At 44.0% G+C, this 24,340-nt stretch overlaps 2 protein-coding genes across 2 annotated transcripts; one reads left to right on the plus strand and one right to left on the minus strand.

The window, feature by feature from the left end:
* LOC120056042 (importin-13-like) lies at window positions 1-17,146 on the plus strand. The gene is made up of 21 exons (XM_039004182.1): window positions 1-277; window positions 935-1,060; window positions 1,222-1,895; window positions 2,064-2,204; window positions 2,407-2,548; window positions 2,763-2,929; window positions 3,178-3,298; window positions 8,842-8,989; window positions 9,148-9,329; window positions 9,478-9,504; window positions 9,632-9,766; window positions 10,003-10,134; window positions 10,308-10,388; window positions 10,624-10,761; window positions 10,975-11,071; window positions 12,804-12,856; window positions 13,180-13,246; window positions 13,341-13,399; window positions 15,600-15,689; window positions 16,054-16,235; window positions 16,447-17,146. Exons 1-21 carry the CDS (start codon window positions 203-205, stop codon window positions 16,544-16,546), a joined length of 2,937 nt encoding a protein of 978 aa, XP_038860110.1. The 5' UTR covers window positions 1-202; the 3' UTR covers window positions 16,547-17,146.
* fzr1b (fizzy/cell division cycle 20 related 1b) lies at window positions 17,118-23,655 on the minus strand. The gene is made up of 12 exons (XM_039004183.1): window positions 23,526-23,655; window positions 23,182-23,283; window positions 22,796-22,987; window positions 22,601-22,683; window positions 20,680-20,863; window positions 20,369-20,434; window positions 20,092-20,194; window positions 19,245-19,426; window positions 18,716-18,949; window positions 18,322-18,426; window positions 17,902-17,994; window positions 17,118-17,789 (listed from the first exon to the last, which is right to left on the minus strand). Exons 1-12 carry the CDS (start codon window positions 23,598-23,600, stop codon window positions 17,748-17,750), a joined length of 1,461 nt encoding a protein of 486 aa, XP_038860111.1. The 5' UTR covers window positions 23,601-23,655; the 3' UTR covers window positions 17,118-17,747.
* Between the last annotated feature and the right edge of the window lie 685 nt (window positions 23,656-24,340).

Here is a 24,340-nt window from a genome sequence, read left to right on the forward strand (position 1 = left end):
ATGAATACTGAATCCGTTAACGACAACTAACTTTTAACAAGTAGCAGGCTGGCCTTCTGCCAGGGGGCGCCTCTGTGTCATCAACAGCACTGTCTGATAGAGGGAGACTTTTTAAAGCCCACGGATCGCGGGCAGCAAGCGCAAAAATATAAGAGCGGACATTAAAAGAAGAGTTCTCATTATAAAGCTTGTCATCTACGGGATGGAGCCCCCTGACAGCTCCATGCAGAGCCCCGACCTCGTGTCGTTACAATTAACGGTGGAAAACGTCGAAAAAGTAAGTTGTCAAACTCATACAGTGCGCGACAGAGAAGTGGTTCGTTTGATGCAGTAACCTACCAACAATGACAGCTCTCATTAAGTCTGAAAGCAATTTGTTCTTCTCAGTCAAGTCTTTCTAAATATCTCATCAGCATTGGGGTTTTATGCTTTGTGACAATGATATTTATTAGGCCTCCATATTATTTTCCAAATAGCCCAAATAGGCTACACAGATATAGGCCTATTGTTTGACAGTTGGAAAAATGCACAGACTAATTACAATGGAATTTTGACCTTTAACAAATAGGCTACAGAATAGCTTTTGAATTCATATTTCACAATGGGCAGTTCATATGGAGTAAGCTAGTTCAATGGGACATAGAGGGAAGGGGGCTGTTGTAATATGATATCAGTTACAAACATACTGTGCTAATTATAACCACCACCATGTGCTTGGGATTAGTTGCCATTAGCAACAGCCAGCACTCACTCATGCAGAGTTGGCCATCCTGTGTGATTTGGAGGCTGCTACATTACTCCCCTCGTACATTCCTTATCAGTGACAGTCATGCCTTCAAGGACACATTGTATGATAAGGACTCCGGTCACTTTTTAATTTCCCTCCCTATTGTAAATTAAGTTAATTGGAAATGTCCTCTCCTCCCTTCTCTAGGCCCTCCAGCAACTGTACTATGACCCAGACATGGAGCATAAGAATGTGGCCCAGAAGTGGCTGACTCAGGCCCAGACCTCCCGTCAGGCCTGGCAGTTCTGCTGGCATCTGCTCAGCCCAGACAAGGTCCGCTCCACAGCACCATCTTACAAACTCCCCTGTACTTTCTACAGACTCTGTTGTGTAGTAATCATTCCTTTCCTGCTTGTATTTCACTCCATGACGACACTCATAATAACCCTGTAGAACGCTCTATTCTTTTTACTATTACACCATTGTCAAAACAGCTTCCTGAGATCCAGTTCTTTGGCGCCAGCACCCTTCACACCAAGATCTCCTGTCACTGGGCCGACCTCCCCACAGACCAACACCAGACACTGAGGATGCAGCTCCTTTCCCACATCTCCCACTTCTCCTCTGGGCCAAAGATGGTGCTGACCAGGCTGTGTGTGGCCCTGGCCTCCCTGGCCCTCCACACCATGCCCCAGGGCTGGCCCCAGGCTGTGGCTGACATGGTCAGGGTCTACCAGCCAGAGAAGGCCGGGGATCAGGGCGGAAGTCAGGGTGGGGCTGGGGTTGGTGGAGGAGGTGGGGCAGAGGAGGAAGTGAACGCCCACGCACACTGCCTGGCCCTGCTGGAGCTCCTCACTGTGCTGCCAGAAGAGTTCCAGAGCTGCCGGCTGCCCCAGGCCCGTCGTGCCCAGCTGAGAGAGGCCCTGGCTGGGGAGTGGACGGCGGTATGTCCCCTGCTGCGCCAGCTGCTCCAGAGACAGGAGGGCAACAGTCAGGTGAAGGAGCGGGCCCTACGGTGCTTGTCTAGCTGGGTGGGACTGGATGTTCCTCTGCATGGGGAGAGCGAGGGGCTGCTGCAGGACTGTTTTGCTGCTCTGTCAGACCCAGAGCTGTTTGACACTGCCGTGGAGACCATTGTCAGCTCTATATCCCAACCTGACTGCCAGAGGTGAGATAGACACACACACACACACACACACACACATTGACAGAGACACACACACACACACACACACACACACACACACAGACAGATAGAGCACTTTGATAATGAGTTGTGTTGAGACACATTATATTGACTCAGCATACATTTGTGCGTGTGTGTGTGTGTGTTCAGATACACTGATGCTCTGGTGAACTTGATGCCCCTGGTGCTGGGTCTCCTTGACCAGCTGAAAGCCGCAGCGAGGGATGGAGACATGGAGACCTCCCATGGCATCTGTCGCATCGCTGTCGCTCTGGGGGAAACACACTCCAGGTACACATACCTTTAGGTTAGGGCTTGGGCTATGTTACTAGATAGTTAGTTTGCTAACTCTAGTAATCTAACTAAAGTTTGTTGATACTTATTTGAACATCTATGAACCATCGGTGGTGTTAGTATTAAGTGATAACCAGTTTTCTTGGCTCATTATGGACCTGTTTCACCTCATCTCCCTGGGTGTGACTTTGTGGAACAGGACTCTTCTGGAACAGGTGGAACACTGGCAGGGATACCTGGCCCTAGTCAACATGATCCTGTTCTGTACTGGCATCCCCGGGCACTACCCAGTCAACGAGACCACCAGCTCCCTCACACTCACCTTCTGGTACACTCTGCAGGTATGTACCCTACACCCTAACCCCTACACCCTAATCCTGGACACTATCCAATAAACAAGACCACCAGCTCCTTCACGTTTTGGTACACTCTGCAGGTATTGGTGTAGGGTTTGGGTTAGGGTTAGGGTTAGTGGTAAAACCTACAATGCTGGAAGTACCTCATCTGTACATTGTAGCATGGTCACTTCCTGATGTATTCTTCCTGTGGTTCCAGGATGACATCCTGTCATTTGAGGAGGACAAGCAGGTAGTCTACCTGCAGGTCTACAGACCAGTCTACTTCCAGCTGGTGGATGTCCTGCTCCACAAGGCCCACTTCCCCTCAGAGCAGGACTATACATCCTGGTCCTCAGATGACAAGGAGCAGTTCAGGATCTACAGGTAAACAGGAAGTCTACTTCTACAGAAGGGATGCGAGTTATAGTGCTTGGAGGAGCTCTTTGATTTTCACTTGAGATTTTACATTATTTGACCCAAGATTTTGTTGTACGATGTATGTTATGCTTTATCCAACACTAGTTTCTAGTCGACAGATCTGTTGAATGTTTTGACCAAAGTATTTCATTTTGAATAGAGCAGAGTGCCCAGGGCACATTGTGATTATACTGCATGTGTGTTTTGTGTGATAGAGTTGACATATCAGACACTCTGATGTATGTGTACGAGATCCTGGGGGCGGAGCTTCTCAGTAACCTCTATGATAGACTGGGCCGACTGCTGATGGACACGGAGAGACCGGCAGCATGGCAGGTCATTACAACCACCAATTTACATAAATACAGTGATCACACAACGTGTCACACATACAAAGACATACACTACCGTTCAAAGGTTTGGGGTCACTTAGAAATGTCCTTGTTTTTGAAAGAAAAGCTATTTTTTTGTCCATTAAAATAACATCAAATTGATCAGAAATACAGTGTAGACATTGTTAATGTTGTAAATGACTATTGTAGCTGGAAACGGCTGATTTTGAATGGAATATCTACATAGACGTACAGAGGTCCATTATCAGCAACCATCACTCCTGTGTTCCAATGGCATGTTGTGTTAGCTAATCCAAGTTTATCATTTTAAAAGGCTAATTGATCATTAGAAAACCCTTTTGCAGTTATGTTAGCACAGCTGAAAACTGTTGTACTGATTAAAGAAGCAATAAAACTGGCCTTCTTTAGACTAGTTGAGTATCTGGAGCATCAGCATTTGTGGGTTTGATTACAGGCTCAAAATGGCCAGAAACAAAGAACTTTCTTCTGTAACTCGTCAGTCTATTCTTGTTCTGAGAAATGAAGGATATTCCATGTGAGAAATTGCCAAGAAACTGAAGATCCCGTACAACGCTGTGCACTACTCCCTTCACAGAACAGCGCAAACTGGCACTAACCAGAATAGAAAGAGGAGTGGAAGGCCCCGGTGCACAACTGAGCAAGAGGACAAGTACATTAGAGTGTCTAGTTTGAGAAACAGACGCCTCACAATTCCTCAACTGGCAGCTTCATTAAATAGTACCCGCAAAACACCAGTCTCAACGTCAACAGTGAAGAGGTGACTCCGGGATGCTGGCCTTCTAGTCAGAGTTGCAAAGAAAAAGCCATATCTCAGACTGGCCAATAAAAGAAAAGATTAAGATGGGCAAAAGAACACAGACACTGGACAGGAACTCTACCTAGAAGGCCAGCATCCCGGAGTCGCCTCTTCACTGTTGACGTTGAGACTGAGGGTTTTCTAATGATCAATTAGCTTTTTTAAAATAATAAACTTGGATTATCTAACACAACGTGCCATTGGAACACAGGAGTGATGGTTGCTGATAATGGCCTCTGTACACCTATGTAGATATTCCATTAAAAATCTGCAGTTTCCAGCTACAATAGTCATTTACAACATTAACAATGTCTACACTGTATTTCTGATCAATTTGATGTTATTTTAATGGACAAAAACAAGGACATTTCTAAGTGACCCCAAATATTTGAACGGTAGTGTATGTATACATCCCAAAGCTATTTTGTAATGTTTCTTCCTGTGTGATCTCATCAAGCTACCTTCTCAGGAAAAAACTTTAAACTGTAACCAGTGCCTGCAACCTGGATCAGGTTGTCAGTCAACCTAGCAGGGTAGTTACAAACAGCACAGGAATTAAATCATCAACATGTATTGATCACATCTTTACTAATGCTACAGATATTTGCTTTAAAGCAGTATCCAGATCCATAGGATGCAGTGATAACAATATAGTAGCCATATCTAGGAAAACCAAAGTTCCAAAGGCTGGGCCTAATATAGTGTATAAGAGGTCATACAAGAAGTTTTGTAGTGATTCATATGTTGATGATGTAAAGAATATTTGCTGGTCTGTGGTGTGTAATGAGGAGCAACCAGACGCTGCACTTGACACATTTTATGAAACTACTTATTCCAGTTACTAATAAGCACGCACCCATGAAGAAAATGACTGTAAAAGACTGTAAAAAATCCCCTTGGATTGATGAGGAATTGAAAAATTGTATGGTTGAGAGGGATGAGGCAAAAGGTATGGCAATGTCCAACTGAATGGCAAAATTAAGAAATCATGTGACTAAACTAAATCAAAATCAAAATAAACTACACTATGAAACAAATATAAATTATATAAAGAATGATAGTAAATAGCTTTGGGGCACCTAAAATGAAATTTTAGGGAAAAAAGCCAACTCGGCTCCTTCATTCATTAAATCAGATGGCTCATTCATCACAAAGCCCACTGATATTGCAAACTACTTTATTTACTTTTTCATTGGCAAGATAAGCAAACTTAGTGATGACATGCCAGCAACAAACCTTGACACTACACATCCAAGTATATCGGACCAAATTATGAAAGACAAGAATTGTACTTTTGAAATCTGTGAAGTCAGTATGGAAACAGTGAAAAAATTATTGTTGTCTATCAACAATGACAAGCCACCGGGGTCTGACAATCTGGATGGAAAATTACTGAGGATAATAGCAGAAGATATTGCCACTCCTATTTGCCACATCTTCAATGTAAGCCTACTAGAGAGCGTGTAACCTCAGGCCTGGAGGGAGGCTAAAGTCATTCCGCTACCCAAGAATAGTAAAGCCCCCTTTACTGGCTCAAATAGCCAACCAATCAGCCTGTTACCAACCCTTAGTAAACTTCTGGAAAGAATTGTGTTTGACCAGATAAAATGCTATTTCACAGTAAACAAATTGATAACAGAATTTCAGCATACTTATAGGGAATGACACTCAATGAGCACAGCACTTACACAAATGACGGATGATTGGCTGAGAGAAATTGATGATAAAATGATTGTGGGGGCTGTCTTGTTAGACTTCAGTGCAGCTTTTGACATTATCGATCATAGTCTGCTGCTGGAAAAATGTATGTGTTATGGCTTTACACCCCCTGCTATAATGTGGATAAAGAGTTACTTTTCTAACAGAACACAGAGGGTGTTCTTTAATGGAAGCCTCTCGAATATAATCCAGTTAGAATCAGGAATTCCCCAGGGTAGCTGTTTAGGCCTCTTGCTTTTTCAATTTTTACTAACGACATGCCACTGACTTTGAGTAAAGCCAGAGTGTCTATGTATGCGGATGACTCAACACTATACACGTCAGCAACTAAAATAACTGCAACACTCAACAAAGAGCTGCAGTTAGTTTCAGAGTGGGGGGCAAGGAATAAGTTAGCCCTAAATATTTCTAAAACTAAAAGCATTGTATTTGGAACAAAACACTCACAAAACCCTAAACCTCAACTAAATCTTGTAATAGATAATGTGGAAATTGAGCAAGTTGAGATGACTAAACTGCTTGGAGTAACCCTAGATTGTAAACTGTCATGGTCAAACCATATTCATGCAGTACAAGCTAAGATGAGGAGAAGTCTGTCTATAATAAAGCGTTGCTCTGCCTTCTTAACAACACTATCAACAAGGCAGGTCCTACATGCCCTAGTTTTGTCACACCTTGGCTACTGTTCAGTTGTGTGGTCAGGTGCCACAAAAATGACTTAGGAAAATTGCAATTGTCTCAGAACAGGGCAGCACGGCTGGCCCTTGGATGTACACAAAGAGCTAATATTAATAATATGCATGTCAATCTCTTCTGGCTGAAAGTGGAGGAGAGATTGACTTTATCACTACTTTTATTTATGAGAGGTATTGACATGTTGAATGCACCAAGCTGTCTGTCTAAACTACTGGCACACAGCTCGGACACCCATACATACCCCACAAGACATTCCACAAGAGGTCTCTTCACAGTCCCCAAGTCCAGAACAGACTATGGGAGGCACACAGTAATAAACTCAGCAAAAATAGAAACGTCCTCTCACTGTCAACTGCGTTTATTTAGAGCAAACAGCAAACCTAACATAAATATATGTATGAACATAACAAGATTCAACAACTGAGACATAAACTGAACAAGTTCCAAAGACATGTGACTAACATACATGGAATAATGTGTCCCTGAACAAAGGGGGGGTCAAAATCAAAAATAACAGTCAGTATCCGGTGTGGCCACCAGCTGCATTAAGTACTGCAGTGCATCTCCTCCTCATGGACTGCACCAGATTTGCCATTTCTTGATGTGAGATGTTACCCCACTCTTCCACCAAGACACCTGTAAGTTCCCTGACATTTCTGGGGGGAATGGCCCTAGCCCTCACCCTCCGATCCAACAGGTCCCAGACGTGCTCAATGGGATTGAGATCCTTGCTCTTCGCTGGTCATGGCAGAACACTGACATTCCTGTCTTGCAGGAAATCCTGCACAGAACGAGCATTATGTCTGGTGGCATTGTCATGCTGGAGGTCCATGTCAGGATGAGCCTGCAGGAAGGGTACCACATGAGGGAGGAGGATGTCTTCCATGTAATGCACAGCGTTGACATTGCCTGCAATGACAACAAGCTCAGTTCGATGATTCTGTGACACACCGCCCCAGACCATGATTAGCCCTCCACCTTCAAATCGATCCCGCTCCAGAGTACAGGCCTCGGTGTAACGCTCATTCCTTCGACGATAAACGCGAATCTGACCATCACCCCTGGTGAGACAAAACCGCAACTCGTCAGTGAAGAGCACTTTTTGCCAGTCCTGTCTGGTCCAGCGACGATGGGTTTGTGCCCATAGGCGACGTTGTTGCCAGTGATGTCTGGTGAGGACTGACCTTACAACAGGCCTACAAGCCCTCAGTCCAGCCTCTCTCAGCCTATTGCGGACAGTCTGAGCACTGATGGAGCGATTGTACGTGCCTGGTGTAACTCGGGCAGTTGTTGTTGCCATCCTGAACCTATCCCGCAGGTGTGATGTTCCGATCCTGTGCAGTTGTTGTTACACGAGGTCTGCCACTGCAAGGACGATCAGCTGTCCGTCCTGTCTCCCTGTAGCGCTGTCTTAGGCGTCTTAGAGTATGGACATAGCGATTTATTGCCCTGGCCACATCTGCAGTCCTCATGCCTCCTTGCAGCATGCCTAAGGCACGTTCACGCAGATGAGCAGGGACCCTGGGCATCTTTCTTTTGGTGTTTTTCAGAGTCAGTAGAAAGGCCTCTTTAGTGTCCTAAGTTTTCATAACTGTGACCTTAATTGCCTACCGTCTGTAAGCTGTTAGTGTCTTAACGACCGTTCCACAGGTGCATGTTCATTAATTGTTTATGCAATATAATTGCATAAATATTGTAGACTGAATATTCACAGTTAAAATGAAGACTTGTTCCCTTTTAAAAACGTGTTAAGCTTTTTATTTTTATGAACAAGCATGGGAAACAGTGTTTAAACCCTTTACAATGACGATCTGTGAAGTTATTGGATTTTTACGAATTATCTTTGAAAGACAGAGACGTTTCTTTTTTTGATGAGTTTACATCGAGCCATGACTACATGGAACTCTATTCCACATCAAGTAACTGACGCAAGCAGTAAAATTAGATTTAAAAAACAGAATAAAAAAACACCTTATGGAACAGCGGGGACTGTGAAACAATATAAATATTGGCACAGACACATGCATACACACACACACACACAATAACATACGCGCACTATACATACACATGGATTTAGTACTGTAGATATGTGGTAGTGGTGTAGTAGGGGCCCGAGGGCACACAGTGTGTTGTGAAATCTGTGAATGTATTAATTTTGCTGGACCCCAGGAAGAGTAGCACCTGCTTTGGCAGCAGCTAATGGGGATCCATAATAAATACATATACAAATCTCACTCTCTAGCTTCCTCTTTCTGGGACATGTTTTCTATTTTTCTTTTGTATTTTTCCAGGACACTGAGGCCCTTCTCTTTGGCTTCCAGGCTATAGCAGAGACCATAGACGTCAACTACTCTGATGTCATCCCAGGCCTCATCGGTCTGATCCCACGGATCAGTATAAGCAACATTCAGCTAGCTGACACCGTCATGTACACTATAGGTGCTAGCCAACATCTTAATCCAAATGTATTATAGTTTTCTTTGCTACCTTTCTGTTTGTTCTGACCCTCTTTTCCCTACAATCTCTTTTCCTGTCTTTCTCCCTTTCTCTATCTGTCTCTTTCCTTTATCTCCCACCCCCTTTCTCTTGCTGTCTAGGTTCTCTAGCGGAGTGGCTGGCGGACCATCCGATGATGTTAGGCAATGTATTACCCATGGTGCTCCAGGGCTTGGTGAAGGCTGAGCTGTCCGTGTCCAGCGTGTCCACTCTGAAGAGAATCTGCAGAGAGTGTCGTCACGACCTCGCCCCTTACACCCATGACATCATGACCGTGTCACAGGTCTCTGTGACAATAAGATTCACAAAGCATGTGATGATAGATGCAGTGTACTGTAGCTCAAAATGTGGTGCGTGGTAACTGTGCTGTCGTTCAATGTTGCTTTGGTTCTTTTTTTACACTCATGTCAAGCATTCTCTTCCTTTCACAGGACGTACTGGTCAAAGATATCCACAAGGTCAGTATAAATTCTTTGTCTTTGAAAAAAATTATCAAGTTTTAGACTGTTGCTGCAGATTGTTTATTTTCTGTAAATATAGGGATGGAATTTAAAACTATATTTGTGAATCCATGTGTGTGTGCAGAGCAGCCAGTGTATGTGGCTGATGCAGGGCCTGGGCTTCCTACTCTCTGCCTTGCCAATGGAGGAGATCCTGGGCAGCCTGACCACCCTCATCACCCCCCACATCCAGAGGCTAGACACCCTGGCACACCAGGAGGTAAGAACAAGGAAATTATGCTTATACAGTGCACTTGGTCTATGCAACCACCTAAAAGATACATGTGTTGGACACAGACTTACAATACAGTAAAATTCAATGTAAATAGGTTCCATACTGTGTGTCTTTTCCTGCCTGTTTTATCCTCCCATCCACTCTTACTGTAACCTTTGCTCCCAATGTATCTCTGTATTCAGTTTGTCGGGATCTAACCATCTCCCTCTCCCTTTGTGTAGCCCAGCCCCACTGCCAAGCTGTCTATCATCCACATCCTGGGTATGCTGTCCAGTCTGTTCACTACGCTGGACATCAGCAGGCAGGACGAGGGGTCAGAGGGCACCACCCCAGCTCAGGCCAGGCCCAACCCAGTGAGTCTCCTCCCAACTCTGTCTTCCTCACTTTATTTTGCCCGCTCTCTATCTTTCTACACTCTCCCACCTTCTCTCATTTCCTGCCTCCCTCTTTCGCTCTCTCTGTCTCAGAACCTCTCTCACCACCCATAACTACTGTCATCCTGTTTACTTTGTCTGTGCTCTGTCAGGTGCTGGTGGTCTTACAGCAGGTCTTCACATTGATCCAGACCATCCTCAGCAAGTGGCTCAGTGACTCAGAAGTGGTGGAGGTAAGTACTGTAATCTATATGTACATGAGAATGTTGCAACATTTAAATGGGTCTGTATGTCTATCTGAATATGTACTGTACATAGTCATACTGTTCTTCATTAGCCTGGAATCAGAAGTGAATATTGCTCCATTTCACGATTGTTTAACTTCTGAAGCAGTAGTGAAATGAAGTGATATTCAGATTGGATTCCAGGCTAGATTCCTACTCTCTCACAGCATGTCTTCTCCCGTAGGCAGTGTGTGGGGTGTTTGAGAGGTCCGTAAAGACCCTCCTCAATGATTTTGCTCCCATGGTGCAACAGCTCAGTGAGATGCTGGGACAGATCTACAGCGCCTTCCCACAAGCCTCTGCTCTCGACCTCACACGCCAGGTGGGCCGCCACAGACCAACCATCCAAATCAGATTCAATGCTCCACAGGGTCGGGGTGAATCCCATTTCAACTCCGAATAATTTACTACATTTCATTGAAAAGACCCCATATGAAACAATGGCTGAATGGATATAGTCACTGATAGCTTGCCTTACACTTGAAAAATGTGCCCACAATGATTTCTATGAATTACTGGATCTCTTTCATTCTAGATGGTCCACATATTTGCAGGTGAAAAAGATCATTTCAGCCCCATCCAGGCCCTTATTGAGCTGGTCACATCCACCACCCTCTCTATCTTCCAGCAAGGTAAGAGAAAGTAAATTGAGATTTGATTCTCACATCATCTTCCACATACAGTTGAAGTCGGAAGTTTACATACACTTAGGTTGGAGTCATTGAAACTCGTTTTTCAACCACTCAACAAATTTCTTGTTAACAAACTATAGTTTTGGCAAGTCGGTTAGGACATCTACTTTGTGCATGACACAAGTCATTTTTCCAACAATTGTTTACAGACAGATTATTTCACTGTATCACAATTCCAGTGGGTCAGAAGTTTACATACACTAAGTTGACTGTGCCTTTAAACAGCTTGGAAAATTCCCGAAAATTATATCATGGCTTTAGAAGCTTCTGGTAGGCTAACTGACATCATTTGAGTCAATTGGAGGTGTACCTGTGGATGTATTTCAAGGCCTACCTTCAAACTCAGTGCCTCTTTGCTTGACATGATGGGAAAATCAAAAGAAATCAGCCAAGACCTCAGAAAAACAATTGAGACCTCCACAAGTCTGGTTCATCCTTGGGAGCAATTTCCAAACGCCTGAAGGTACCACGTTCATCTGTACAAACAATAGTACGCATGTATATACACCATGGGACCACGCAGCCATCATACCGCTCAGGAAGGAGACACATTCTGTCTCCTAGAGATGAATGTACGTTGGTGCGAAAAGTGCAAATCAATCCCAGAACAGCAAAGGACCTTGTGAAGATGCTGAAGGAAACAGGTACAAAAGTATCTTTATCCACAGTAAAACGAGTCCTATATCGACATAACCTGAAAGGCCGCTCAGCAAGGAAGAAGCCACTGCTCCAAAACCGCCATAAAAAAGCCAGACTACGGTTTGCAACTGCACATGGGGACAAAATTGCACTTTTTGGAGAAATGTCCTCTGGTCTGATGAAACAAACATAGAACTGTTTGGCCATAATGACCATCGTTATGTTTGGAGGAAAAAGGGGGAGGCTTGCAAAACAAAGAACACCATCTCAACCGTGAAGCACGGGGGTGGCAGCATCATGTTGTGGGGGTGATTTGCTGCAGGAGGGACTGGTGCACTTCACAAAATAGATGGCATCATGAGGATGGAAAATGATGTGGATATATTGAAGCAACATCTCAAGACATCAGTCAGGAAGTTAAAGCTTGGTCGCAAATGGGTCTTCCAAATGGACAATGACCCCAAGCATACTTCCAAAGTTGTGGCAAAATGGCTTAAGGACAACAAAGTCAAGGTATTGGAGTGGCCATCACAAAGCCCTGACCTCAATCCCATAGAATATTTATGGGCAGAACTGAAAAAGCGTGTGCGAGCAAGGAGGCCTACAAATCTAACTCAGTTACACCAGCTCTGTCAGGAGGAATGGGCCAAAATTCATTCAACTTATTGTGGGAAGCTTGTGGAAGGCTACTCGAAACATTTGACCAAAGTTAAACAATGTAAAGGCAATGCTACCAAATACTAATTGAGTGTATGTAAACCTCTGACCCACCTGGAATGTGATGAAAGAAATTAAAGCTGAAATAAATAATTATCTCTACTATTATTCTGACATTTCACATTCTTAAAATAAAGTGGTGATCCTAACTGACCTAAGACAGGGAATTTTTACTAAGATTAAATGTCAGTAATTGTAAAAAAAAAAAAAAACTGAGTTTAAATGTATTTTGCTAAGGTGTATGTAATATTCCGACTTCAACTGTATTTCCTATTTGACATCTTTTTGTGTGTTCTCTATTCCATCTATTTTTCAGGCCCAAGGGAACATCCTGATATTGTTGAGTCATTCATGCAACTCCATGCCCAGGTCTGTCTTATTCTTATTGTCCGATTCTCTGTCTCAGAGATTACATTCTGGATAAATATTTGTGTATCTATGTGTGTGTATCTTTAGCATCATTTATACCTGGCGCTAACATGTGTTCTTTGTCCTGATCTTGTCCACATTTCCGATTGTCCCCACATTTTTGACAGGTGTATATGATCCCAATCAGATCACAATGCATATTTTAATCATCTACACCTGTCAAATAATGTGGACACAATCAGAATGTGGACAAGATCAGGACAAAGAACGCATGTTACAACCAGGTAAAAAGGTGGCTTATGTGTGTGTTGTTGACTCCATAGGCCCTCAAAAGGAAGCCTGACCTCTACCTGTCTGACCATCAAGATGTAAAGGCTCTATTCTACTGCGGTGAGTGACTTTGCCATGTAACCCACACTGTAATTCCAAGTGCACTGTAATGTGGCAGGTGTATACAACTGGTTCTGCACCAACTCTTTTTCAGGGGTCCTGTCACTGAAGTTCCCGGAGACGCCTACAGCGAAGTCAGCCTGTATGTTCTTTGTAAGTTAAGTAGGTGCGATGATGACACTACCAATCACTTCACAAATAACTTTACCTCTTGTACTAACTCATGAACGGAAGTCATAACCATGGATGCAGACTGCTGAGGGCCCAAAAAGGTTACACTTTTTTTCACTGAAACATGCAAAAAATCCCTTTTCGGGGGAAATGCAGGTTTTAACTAATTAAACAACAAAGAATATGATCTACATGATCAGTCTCTGTGTGTAAAAAGTGGTTAATGTGAACCTAACTCACAGCAAAAAAATGTAAAGAAAGAAATCCAATGTTATTTGTTGCCTAGACTTTACTGCAAATGATACTCACGTCTTGAGACAAAAACAATACACTAATATTGCAGTTAGCCATGACAGCCTTTATAATAGAACGCTTGTGACCATGACAGCCTTTATAATAGAACGCTTGTGACCATGACAGCCTTTATAATAGAACGCTTGTGACCATGACAGCCTTTATAATAGAACGCTTGTGACCATGACAGCCTTTATAATAGAACGCTTGTGACCATGACAGCCTTTATAATAGAACGCTTGTGACCATGACAGCCTTTATAATAGAACGCTTGTGACCACACACATAAATATTGCACTTGGGGAAAAAACACCTTATAGTACAAATAGAATGAGACAAACAGGCATTCTATTTTTGCTCTATTATAGTGGCCACTATAGACATCGATCAAGTGCACAAGGCTACATGTGTGCAAAAATAACGTTCGCTGAGTAAAACATTAAATAGCCCCCCCCCCCCCCTCACTCACACGTGTTACTGTCAAGTTCAACACAACAAAAGCAATATCTTTATCTGTACATTGTACACTTTCTGCCTGTGGACATCTGTTCTACAATGTGCCAGCAGAGCATGCTACCCTTTCTTGGCATAATTGATCTCTTTCAGGCAGAGAGTACACCTGGCATACCCCTTTTTATCCACTGACTGAAAAAGTGAGAAAGTGTGGTGTTCCTTTCACCTCTATGGTGGCATCCAGCTTAAACCAGGCCCAGCTCCAGTTCATCCCTGAATCCACTTGTTTAACAAGCAACACCTCATTTTCAGGGGCGGCAGGTAGCCTAGTGGGTAGAGTGTTGAACTGAAAGGTTGCTGGATCGAATCCCTGAGCTGACAAGGTAAAAATCTGTCGTTCTGCCCCTGAACAAGACAGTTAACCCACTGTTCCCCCGGTAGGCCATCATTGTAAATAAGAATTTGTTCTTAACTGACTTGCCTAGTTAAATAAAGGTTAAATATATATTTTTTAAATTATTCACCTAATTCTCTCATTCAGAAAATTAACCACATACTTTAGAGGGAAAAGATCAGTTCACAGATAGTGTTTAGTTTGTTAGCTAGTTAACATTTCACACAGATTGACAGGGTCCAGTAAGCAACTAACGCGTTATAACTTGAAGAACAGCAAGGAGTTGTATACCAGTTAATACTACAGCGAATTGGTTAGGTTATTAATGTTAGCGCATCTGATGTTATAATGTTAGCTGTCTGACTATTAGCCAGCTAATTTCACACCATAAACTCAATTATTTGATCAGTTAAGTTGGCTAATGTTGCTCAACATTTCTCTGGCTAGCTAACGGAGAATTCAATCCAGCTAGCAAGATACTTCATGCTAACAATACTTGTTCCACCACACACTTTCCAAATGTCAGTTGTTTTTCGTTTATAGCTCATGAAATACGCTTCATCACCTCACCCCGTCTCCGTGATCAGGCTTCTCACCTACCTCTTTGTTATCATTCAGGAGACGAGCAAACTGCCTTTCCTATGGAGGTACATTTGTACAAATGTACCTCCATACTTTCCACTCTCCCGCTGTCTTTCCAGAGCGCACGCTGATGATGTAACTAGCAAATTGCTTGTCTTTTCTCTCTTCAGTCGCGTGCTGCATTCTGTTATGTGAACGATTGGCTGAGCCTTGGATACAACCAGTATTGCTCCAAACGTGTATCACTTGTTCGTCCTACAACCAGTAGTTATCCAAAGGCCCCTCCCAAACTGTTCTCAGATCTACACAAAGCACGTAGGTCACCTATTTTGGATTCAAGAAGGCGAATATCACCGAAAGGTGACTAGTTTGCATCCCTGCATAACTCCTGTTTATTCTGCACCCCTCCTGTCATAATGTGGCTGTTCCATACATCCTTCCTCTGTACCTCCCCATCAGATGGAGTTGGTCTGTCATTGTGGAGACATCCCTCCTATTGGTCAGGTGCTACAGAGGGACGGGAAGCTTCTCGTACACACCATCCTGGAGGTAACCAACTGGTATCTCCGTTAGTGTGTGGGAAAGAAATACCCTCACGAGTAGGACAAGACTGCAGTCAGTGACTCAGTCCTCCAGACCAGTGGTTCCCAACTAGGGGTTCTAGGACCCCTGTATTTGGACTATCCACAAGGGGTACTTGAGAAGACTCATGAGACCATAGGCTTACTGGTAAAATGCAAATGAGGGGGTACTCCGGGCAGTCAAATTCAGTTGGTAGTACAGTAACTGAAATAGGTTGGGAACCACTGCTATTAGAACAATAGTGGCCAATGAATGGGTATAATTATGTTTCAGTCAGTGCTCACCCTTGGGATTCTTGTTACGTCTTTCTCTCCCTCTGTGTCATCACCAGATGGTTGGAAGTCAGTCTTTCTGCTGTCTGACGGAGCACTTCTCGGAGGTGCTTTTCTGTCTGAACAGACATTGCCCTGTGCTGCTGGCCCAGTGGCTGAAGGAAGGACTACATGTCCCAGGGTTCCCCTCTGCCCAGGTCTCCATGGAGCAGAAGGACACCTTCAGCCAGCAACTCCTCAGGTAGCTTACACATCCATTCATTTGGCATTTCAGGTTCTTTGTAGTCACACTGCTCTGACCTTCAGATCTCACCGTGACAGATGAATTTAATGTCTCAGGAACAATATCATTATGTAGCAGTCCTCCAAGATGCACAAACAGCTATGTACCTGTTAGAACCCTTTTCTTATCTATTCAGACACATCTATCTCATTCACCCTATTTTTCCCAGGGAACAGACAAACAAGCGGCGTGTTAAGGAGATCGTGAAGGAGTTCTCGCTGTCGTGTCGAGGTCTGCAGGGCACTACTGGCTACTCTGCAGATTACTAGTGTGGCTGCAGTACTCGCCTTGTCTGAACCAAGACCTCCTGAGACCCAGGACCTGTTCAGGGGAACCCAGAGGATTGGAGTCTCCCGACAAGGACTTTGTGTGAATTGGATCAACTTTATGCTGGCGGTGCAATCACATGGCTGCAGTAGTGTGTATTCTGTGGGGGGTTGACGTTCCAAGGTAAAACTGTCCCTGTGCTAATGTCATGGGATGTTACTATTGTTATAGCCATGTGAAGAAAGGCATCATGGTTTCTTCAGAAAAGTGATTTACAGTTGTTTGTCTGATCAAGTTATATCCTGCTCTGGACTCTATGGCGTAGGCAGAACAGAGGGAAGAAAACTCTAATCCGGCCCAAAGAGAGCAGTGACAACATTGGGTTGTGGTGGGTGATGTGCGTGATACAAACCGACTGTTTTGAAGGATGATACTATGCAATATACATTTTTTTAAAGCCAATTTTCAACCAAGTATTGTGGGATCTGAGAGTTATGATCATGTTATAAGCATGTTATGATTGTGTTATAAGAAAGTTGAAGGGATGTTTAGAAAGAAAATAATAAACAGATCTGAGTCTCTGCAGCTGCTCGGGCAGGCTGACTGTATTGGTGTACTCGTTTATTATCATGACATTCTGTTGGATTCTAAGGTAGTTCAGATACATATTATCAAAATATAGAAAGTCCCCCAGGCCTCTCTCTCTCTGTTATGTAGGAAAGGCTGAGAAACGATACACCGTGATGAAAGGATTTTATATATTCAACTATTTTAGATATTATATTAGTGGAGGTATATGTCTAAAGACAGGACTTTTTTCCTGAACACGTGACCTGACCAGTAGAAACTCCGGGCCCTGGTCAGGTCACATGGTCAGATAAAAAAAATAATAACTGCTGGCCCTAATGATAATTCTAAAACATCTCAGGACATCCACGACAGAAATATAGGACAGACGTTGTACAGAGACAACAAGCCCCTCACTCTAAGGCTGTGTTCGTTTTTAATCAATGACATCACTTTAGTGGGACAGCTGCTCGCAGGCTGGTGGTGGTTGGAGCTGTCCTCTGTATAAAAAAAGTGGAATTGAGAGGTGAGGAGTTTGTTCGTAGTGATGGTTAGTAGAGTGGTAAAGGGGGGTTTATGCGGGGTTCAAGGTGGTGTCTCCCCGACCCCCTCTACTTTAGTCCTCCTCCCATTTCACTATCGTATCCTGGTAAAGAGATTCAACACCGACTTGGACTCCTGAAGGAAGAACACAACAACAAGGAAGTTCTTTATTTGACATAATCAAGCAGCAAACCTGTGACTGGCCAAATGAAAAAGAACAATGACAAGATGTGTTCTGTTCACTAACCTTGGTGCAGCGTGTCTTACTGAAAACATTCCAGAAACGCAGAGTCTCGTCTCCCGCCCCCGTCACAATGGCCTCTCCGTCTGGTGACACAGCCTTGAGAAAAAGGAACAGAAAGAGTTGAATATCGAGTTTGAGGTTGTACTTTCTACTAGGGTTGCAAAATTCTAGGAACTGTCCAAAAAAAATCCCTGGTTTTACAGAAATCCTGGTTGGAGGGTTCCAGATTTCCTGCTTATTCCGAGAATCCTCCAACCAGGATTTCGGGAAAACCAGGGAATTTAATGAAAGTCCCAGGAATTTTGCAACCCTAATTTCTACATATGTCATACTGAGGAAGGCGGCAAATTGGTGGTGGTGATGATGATTTGCTGTGTTATTCAACATTACAGACATCCAACTACTCCCCTCCATCAGTCTCACCAGGTAGAGAACTCTGTAGGAGTGTCCCGTCAGCTTGGCCACCTGGTTCAGAGATGGGTACTTCCACACCAGGATCTGGTTCTGAGAGTAGCCATGGGTGCTCACCTGAAACACATGATAGAGTGTACACCTATTCACTACTTATGAACACCGACCTGACTAATATCCTTTACGATCAAAACACTGTCAACTAATACAAGTATTTGTTGGAGCAATTGATTGTGCAATCCTTACTTCACTATTACAATATTTATTTCAGCCTAGTGTTCCATGAAAAGTGATGTGCGACGTTTGACTACATAATTCTACTCTGTGATGAAAGAAAATAACTTAGGACCGGATACGCAGGAAAGCTGATGCTTCGGGAGCAGGTATTAAGTAAGTAGTGCCTCACCAGCTCATTGGCGTGCTTGGACCAGGCCAGGTTGCAGACCTGGGAGCCTGTGTCAGTGCTCTGCAGGGGCTGGCCTGTCAAGGTGTTCCAGAAGCGTAGGCAGCGGTCGGCCGTGCCTCCTCCGGACACCAGCAGCCCGTGCTGGTGGGGTGACCAGGCGATGGCCTTCACTGCAGCCAGGTGGTCACTGTACTGCTGCATCGGGAGCAGGCTGGAGCTGTTCCACACCAGCAGCTGAGGATAAGGAAGGGTGTGTTCAGAATCACAAATGTTGTTAAAATGTTTTGAAATAGAGTTACGGATCCCGTTCAGTATTGTAAATCTTGCAACAAGTCGAGTTGAACTGAATGCAAAGGGTGGGGGGGTTAGATTCACAGTGTTGAGAGATTGTCTGAAACTGTTTGAAAACAAACATCTGTGTTATATTATTGGAGAAAATCATGTTGTACCTCCCCGCTGTCTCACTAAGTTTCTCCCTACTGAACAGGAGCCAGTGATGTGAATATGACCCTGAAGTGGTCCTGCTCACCTTGTTGTCGTTGCCCCCAGAGGCCAGGTGCTGGTGGTCGGGGGACCACTTGAGGCCACACACCTCCTGTCTGTGGCCCTGGAGCCTCCTCTCAGCGGATGGAGGGGTGCGGACGTCCCTCTGGAGGATCACACGGTCCCTGCTGCCTGAAGACAGCTGTTCTCCATTCCACGCCAGTGCTCCTGGAGAGTGGGAGAGAGAGAGTACATCCTCCATGTTACAGTCCCAATCCATCTGGCATTACCTAAGCAATTATATGTTTTATTTATTTTTTATCCAATAGACAAGCCGTGTCCGGAATCTGTCTTGCCTACTACTTACTAAAACTACATACTGTGCACTAATTGTACTACATACTAATTAGAACGTACTGTTTAGTAAAAATGTATGCAGTAAGCAAAACGATTAACATACCAGGCTTACCAATACAGAGAATGTCATCTAACGTGCAATTTTGCGTCATTCGTTAATTTTGGTACAGTGTCCCCTATATGACTATCAGCTGATTATCAACTGTTGTCAAACACACATGGGTCTGAAAATACTATTCTCTTCCTCAATAACATGCAACAAATTCGTACTGTACTCAATGAAAATCTAAAGGAGTATGACATCCTGGCATTTAAAGCATACTTCATTTTTGTAGTACTATAAAACATTCTATAAAACATACCTAATCATCCTACTATTTACGCAAGTATGGATAATGTATAAGAAAATACCAAGCAAATATCAGACTGTAAAAACTAAGTCCTCTCAAAGAATAGATCTTGTCACACACATGAACATATACACACGGATACAAAAACATATCAAATCGACACCTAAATCGACATGCATCACTGACCGACGCGAGCCGAGTGGCCTTCCAGACTGGTCAGCTTTCTCCCTCCGGCTGCGTCCCAGATCTGAACATAGCCCTTATGGGTTCCCACAGCAACGAGGCTCCCCTGAGAGGATGGATACAACCCAGGCCAGTGAGTGACTAGATGTAAGGTAGATGATACATGTCTTGTTAAGAGTGTCAGTCTTCCTTTATGAACACTAAATGTCCCAGTTTTTCTCCTCATAAAGGTATTTATCAACAGAATGATCACAGATATTGAGCAGGGCTGTAAACTCACCCTTTCATTCCAACACACTGATGTCACAGAGTCCCCATCCACTGACAGGTCACACAGTCTTGTCACCTACAGGGATAAATACATGGATAGAAAATATGCAATAATAGAGGTTTGTGTCCTCTTCCCAAGTCTCCCCTGGCCCCTCCCTCACTCTCCCCTGGCCCCTCCCTCACTCTCCCCTGGCCCCTCCCTCACTCTCCCCTGGCCCCTCCCTCACTCTCCCCTGGCCCCTCCCTCACTCTCCCCTGGCCCCTCCCTCACTCTCCCCTGGCCCCTCCCTCACTCTCACCTGGCCCCTCCCTCACTCTCACCTGGCTGGTGCAGGCGCTCCACAGGTACACACAGGCCCCCAGGCCCACAGACAGCAGGTTGCCAGCGGACCAGTCTACCAGGTTGAGGTAGAAGTCATCCTGCAGCTCAGGGGCGTCGAGCACTTTGAAGGGGATCTTGGAGATCTTACGGGCTGGCTTCCGAGGGGAACGAAGGAGCTTGTGACTACACAAACATGGGAGTGAGGGAGGGGTAAGTTCCAGCGATAGCATATGGACCTCTATGGAAGTTTATAAAAAGATTGGTGTGTATTGTATTTTTGCTTTAGCAGACATGTATATTGGATGGATATAACATACAGTAACTGTGCCTGTATAGTGGATGGATGTAACATACAGTAACTGTGCCTGTATAGTGGATGGATGTAACATACAGTAACTGTGCCTGTATAGTGGATGGATGTAACATACAGTAACTGTGCCTGTATAGTGGATGGATGTAACATACAGTAACTGTGCCTGTATATTGGATGGATGTAACATACAGTAACTGTGCCTGTATAGTGGATGGATGTAACATACAGTAACTGTGCCTGTATAGTGGATGGATGTAACATACAGTAACTGTGCTTGTATAGTGGATGGATGTAACATACAGTAACTGTGCCTGTATAGTGGATGGATGTAACATACAGTAACTGTGCCTGTATAGTGGATGGATGTAACATACAGTAACTGTGCCTGTATAGTGGATGGATGTAACATACAGTAACTGTGCCTGTATAGTGGATGGATGTAACATACAGTAACTGTGCCTGTATAGTGGATGGATGTAACATACAGTAACTGTGCCTGTATAGTGGATGGATGTAACATACAGTAACTGTGCCTGTATAGTGGATGGATGTAACATACAGTAACTGTGCCTGTATAGTGGATGGATGTAACATACAGTAACTGTGCCTGTATAGTGGATGGATGGAACATACAGTAACTGTGCCTGTATAGTGGATGGATGGAACATACAGTAACTGTGCCTGTATAGTGGATGGATGTAACATACAGTAACTGTGCCTGTATAGTGGATGGATGTAACATACAGTAACTGTGCCTGTATAGTGGATGGATGTAACATACAGTAACTGTGCCTGTATAGTGGATGGATGTAACATACAGTAACTGTGGCTGTATAGTGGATGGATGTAACATACAGTAACTGTGCCTGTATAGTGGATGGATGTAACATACAGTAACTGTGCCTGTATAGTGGATGGATGGAACATACAGTAACTGTGCCTGTATAGTGGATGGATGTAACATACAGTAACTGTGCCTGTATTTTATTTATTTATCCGTTATTTTACCAGGTAAGTTGACTGAGAACACATTCTCATTTACAGCAACAACCTGGGGAATAGTTACAGGGGAGAAGAGGGGGATGAATGAGCCAATTGTAAACTATATATATATATAGTGGATGGATGTAACATACAGTAACTGTGCCTGTATATTGGATGGATAGAAAACCCAACATCACACTTAAAGCCAGTTAAGGCTGGAATCCTTAGTGGTGAAACTGCCATGTCCGTTTGGGATATTACAACAACAAAGATGTTATTTCAAACCCCCCCCCCCAAACTCATAGATTGTTGCACATGGGACAGAAAAGCAGAAAATATATACAGATTTCTTTTTTACAACGTCCACGCTGCCGGACACTCCTCTTCCCGGTTTCATCAACAAAACAATAACAAAGGGTCTGGGACGAACAGTTGTGCTGTTTCACCAAATGCAGATTCTAGCTTTAAAGGGACATTTAACAAAAATTAAACGTCATATTCATCATCTTCAGCACCACCATATGTGAAAATGCTGGAGATGATGAATATGAAGTTGAATAATTGTGAAATGTCCCTTTAAGGCCAGTGGTTGTCACTAGTCCATAGAGTGGACTCATCCGTACCTCTTGTTGCTGAGTGGGGAGAGCGAGTATGGTGAGACTTCATTGCCACTGTCGAAAGGCACTCTCTTAGTGTGGACTGTGTACTATGGAGGAATAATTCAAATCAGAATGTTAATTGTGTGGATAGTTTGCCTCGCTGTATATCGGCGGTTTTGTGCTGGGGCTCGGGGGTTTCTCTCTCTCTCCGTGTCTCACCCTGAAGAGGCTGTGTGTGTCCTGGGAGAAGACGGTGTGGCGGCGGTCCTCAGTGTGGAGGTCTGGAACGCTCTCTATCCCCGCCCCCAGCAACTCGTTCCTCAGCAGGGCAGCATATGCCACAGTGTCTTTCCCCGTGTCTGACCCAGCATCCTTCGACCTGTGGTTCTGGTTAGGAGATTGACAGTTCTCCTATGGAGAATGAGCAGGTAAATAAGGGGTTGAAAATGGTATTGCCAAAGTTGTGAAAACCAATACACATGCGTGTAAACAGATATATCAATGAGACATATCAAACAGACATATCAATGAGTACGTGAGAGAGAGACAGTGGCTGAGAGTATATCATTTGTGGTACACGGTTGGAGGAAAGGTGTGTTGCTTACATTGGCATAGTGGAAGTTGATACACCAGTTGCTTCCAGCACGGGTAGGAATGAATCGGTCCCCAGATTTGACACTGAGAGGACTGCAGGTCGCACCTCCAGACTGAAATGGTTAGACACACAAACAGTGTCAACATGTGCAATAGGCAAAACATTTGGTTGAATGCACTACTACACAAAGCTTTTCACTCTCCATACATGACAACCGTCCAGATTGGTTCAAAATTGATTACTTGTTAGTATCTATTCAAACACATCTGTTTCTGTTCTCTCCCCAATCATCCCAATCCTTTTGCCGGCAGTTCTGTTTTTAATACCAGAGATACAGCTGATCGCCTTACTCACCTTAGCCAGCTGGCCCTCTGGTAGGTTCTGATGGTTGATTTGCTTCAGCAGCCTTCTCTCATATTCCTGGTCCATTTTACAAGAGCACCACCACTACCAGCAACTCTGTCCAGTCCCCCCCACCCTCCCACCCTACACGTTACTGGCCTCCCATCCCTGAAGGAAATAAAATGTCAGAGTAGAGGTGTAAGACAGTTATCCTGGTTAGTGGTCAACCACACTACTTACTGACTGACACAAATTAAAAGTAGCAAGGCAAGCTGCCCTGACTGCACACCAGGAAGCTGCACTGATTGACTAGTTAGCTCCTGCAAGAAAGCCAGATAACTAGCCACATTTCGACTGGTAAATTAGAGAATAACTATGATGACGTTTCAGGGTAAAATAAATATCGTCGCTGTGCAAGAACTCTGCAAAAATGTGTGCTGATGTCAGTCACACCGTTGTCATGGTATCATCCCCCTACAAACAAACTCTGGCTGCTAGCAGCAATAATCAGCTGACGACACACAATACAAGAAAGGTCTTTCTTACTACTGGTTAGCGCAAGTAAAAAGCAGACGTATCGCCATGTTTAGTTCTGGACAGACCACCCATAGCCTTTAAAATGCCTCAATCGCCCACGAGTTTGTTGACGTTTTCCCAATGACAAGGATCATTCCTGATTTTTGTCCTGAAGATACCAACATTAAATTGCCATCGCAACCACTGAGCCAACGATTTTTATAACTAAACCTTGCATTGCTCTATCTGTGACTGAGCTATAAAGATCACAACTCTTTGGTGTTGTTTATGTCTGAATCAAGATGGCGACG

Source organism: Salvelinus namaycush, chromosome 11, assembly GCF_016432855.1.
Source record: "Salvelinus namaycush isolate Seneca chromosome 11, SaNama_1.0, whole genome shotgun sequence".
NCBI classification, from domain to species: Eukaryota; Metazoa; Chordata; class Actinopteri; order Salmoniformes; family Salmonidae; genus Salvelinus; species Salvelinus namaycush.

Coding starts and splice junctions, on each gene's coding strand:
- LOC120056042 (XM_039004182.1), top strand. CDS start 203: ATGGAGCCCCCTGACAGCTCCATGCAGAGCCCCGACCTCGTGTCGTTA. Junction 8,990..9,147: donor CACCGTCATGTACACTATAG/GTGCTAGCCAAC, acceptor CTTGCTGTCTAG/GTTCTCTAGCGGAGTGGCTG. Junction 9,330..9,477: donor ACATCATGACCGTGTCACAG/GTCTCTGTGACA, acceptor TTCCTTTCACAG/GACGTACTGGTCAAAGATAT.
- fzr1b (XM_039004183.1), bottom strand. CDS start 23,600: ATGGACCAGGAATATGAGAGAAGGCTGCTGAAGCAAATCAACCATCAG. Junction 19,427..20,091: donor AGGCCACTCGGCTCGCGTCG/GTCAGTGATGCA, acceptor CCCACTCTCCAG/GAGCACTGGCGTGGAATGGA. Junction 18,950..19,244: donor CTGGGGGCAACGACAACAAG/GTGAGCAGGACC, acceptor CCTTATCCTCAG/CTGCTGGTGTGGAACAGCTC.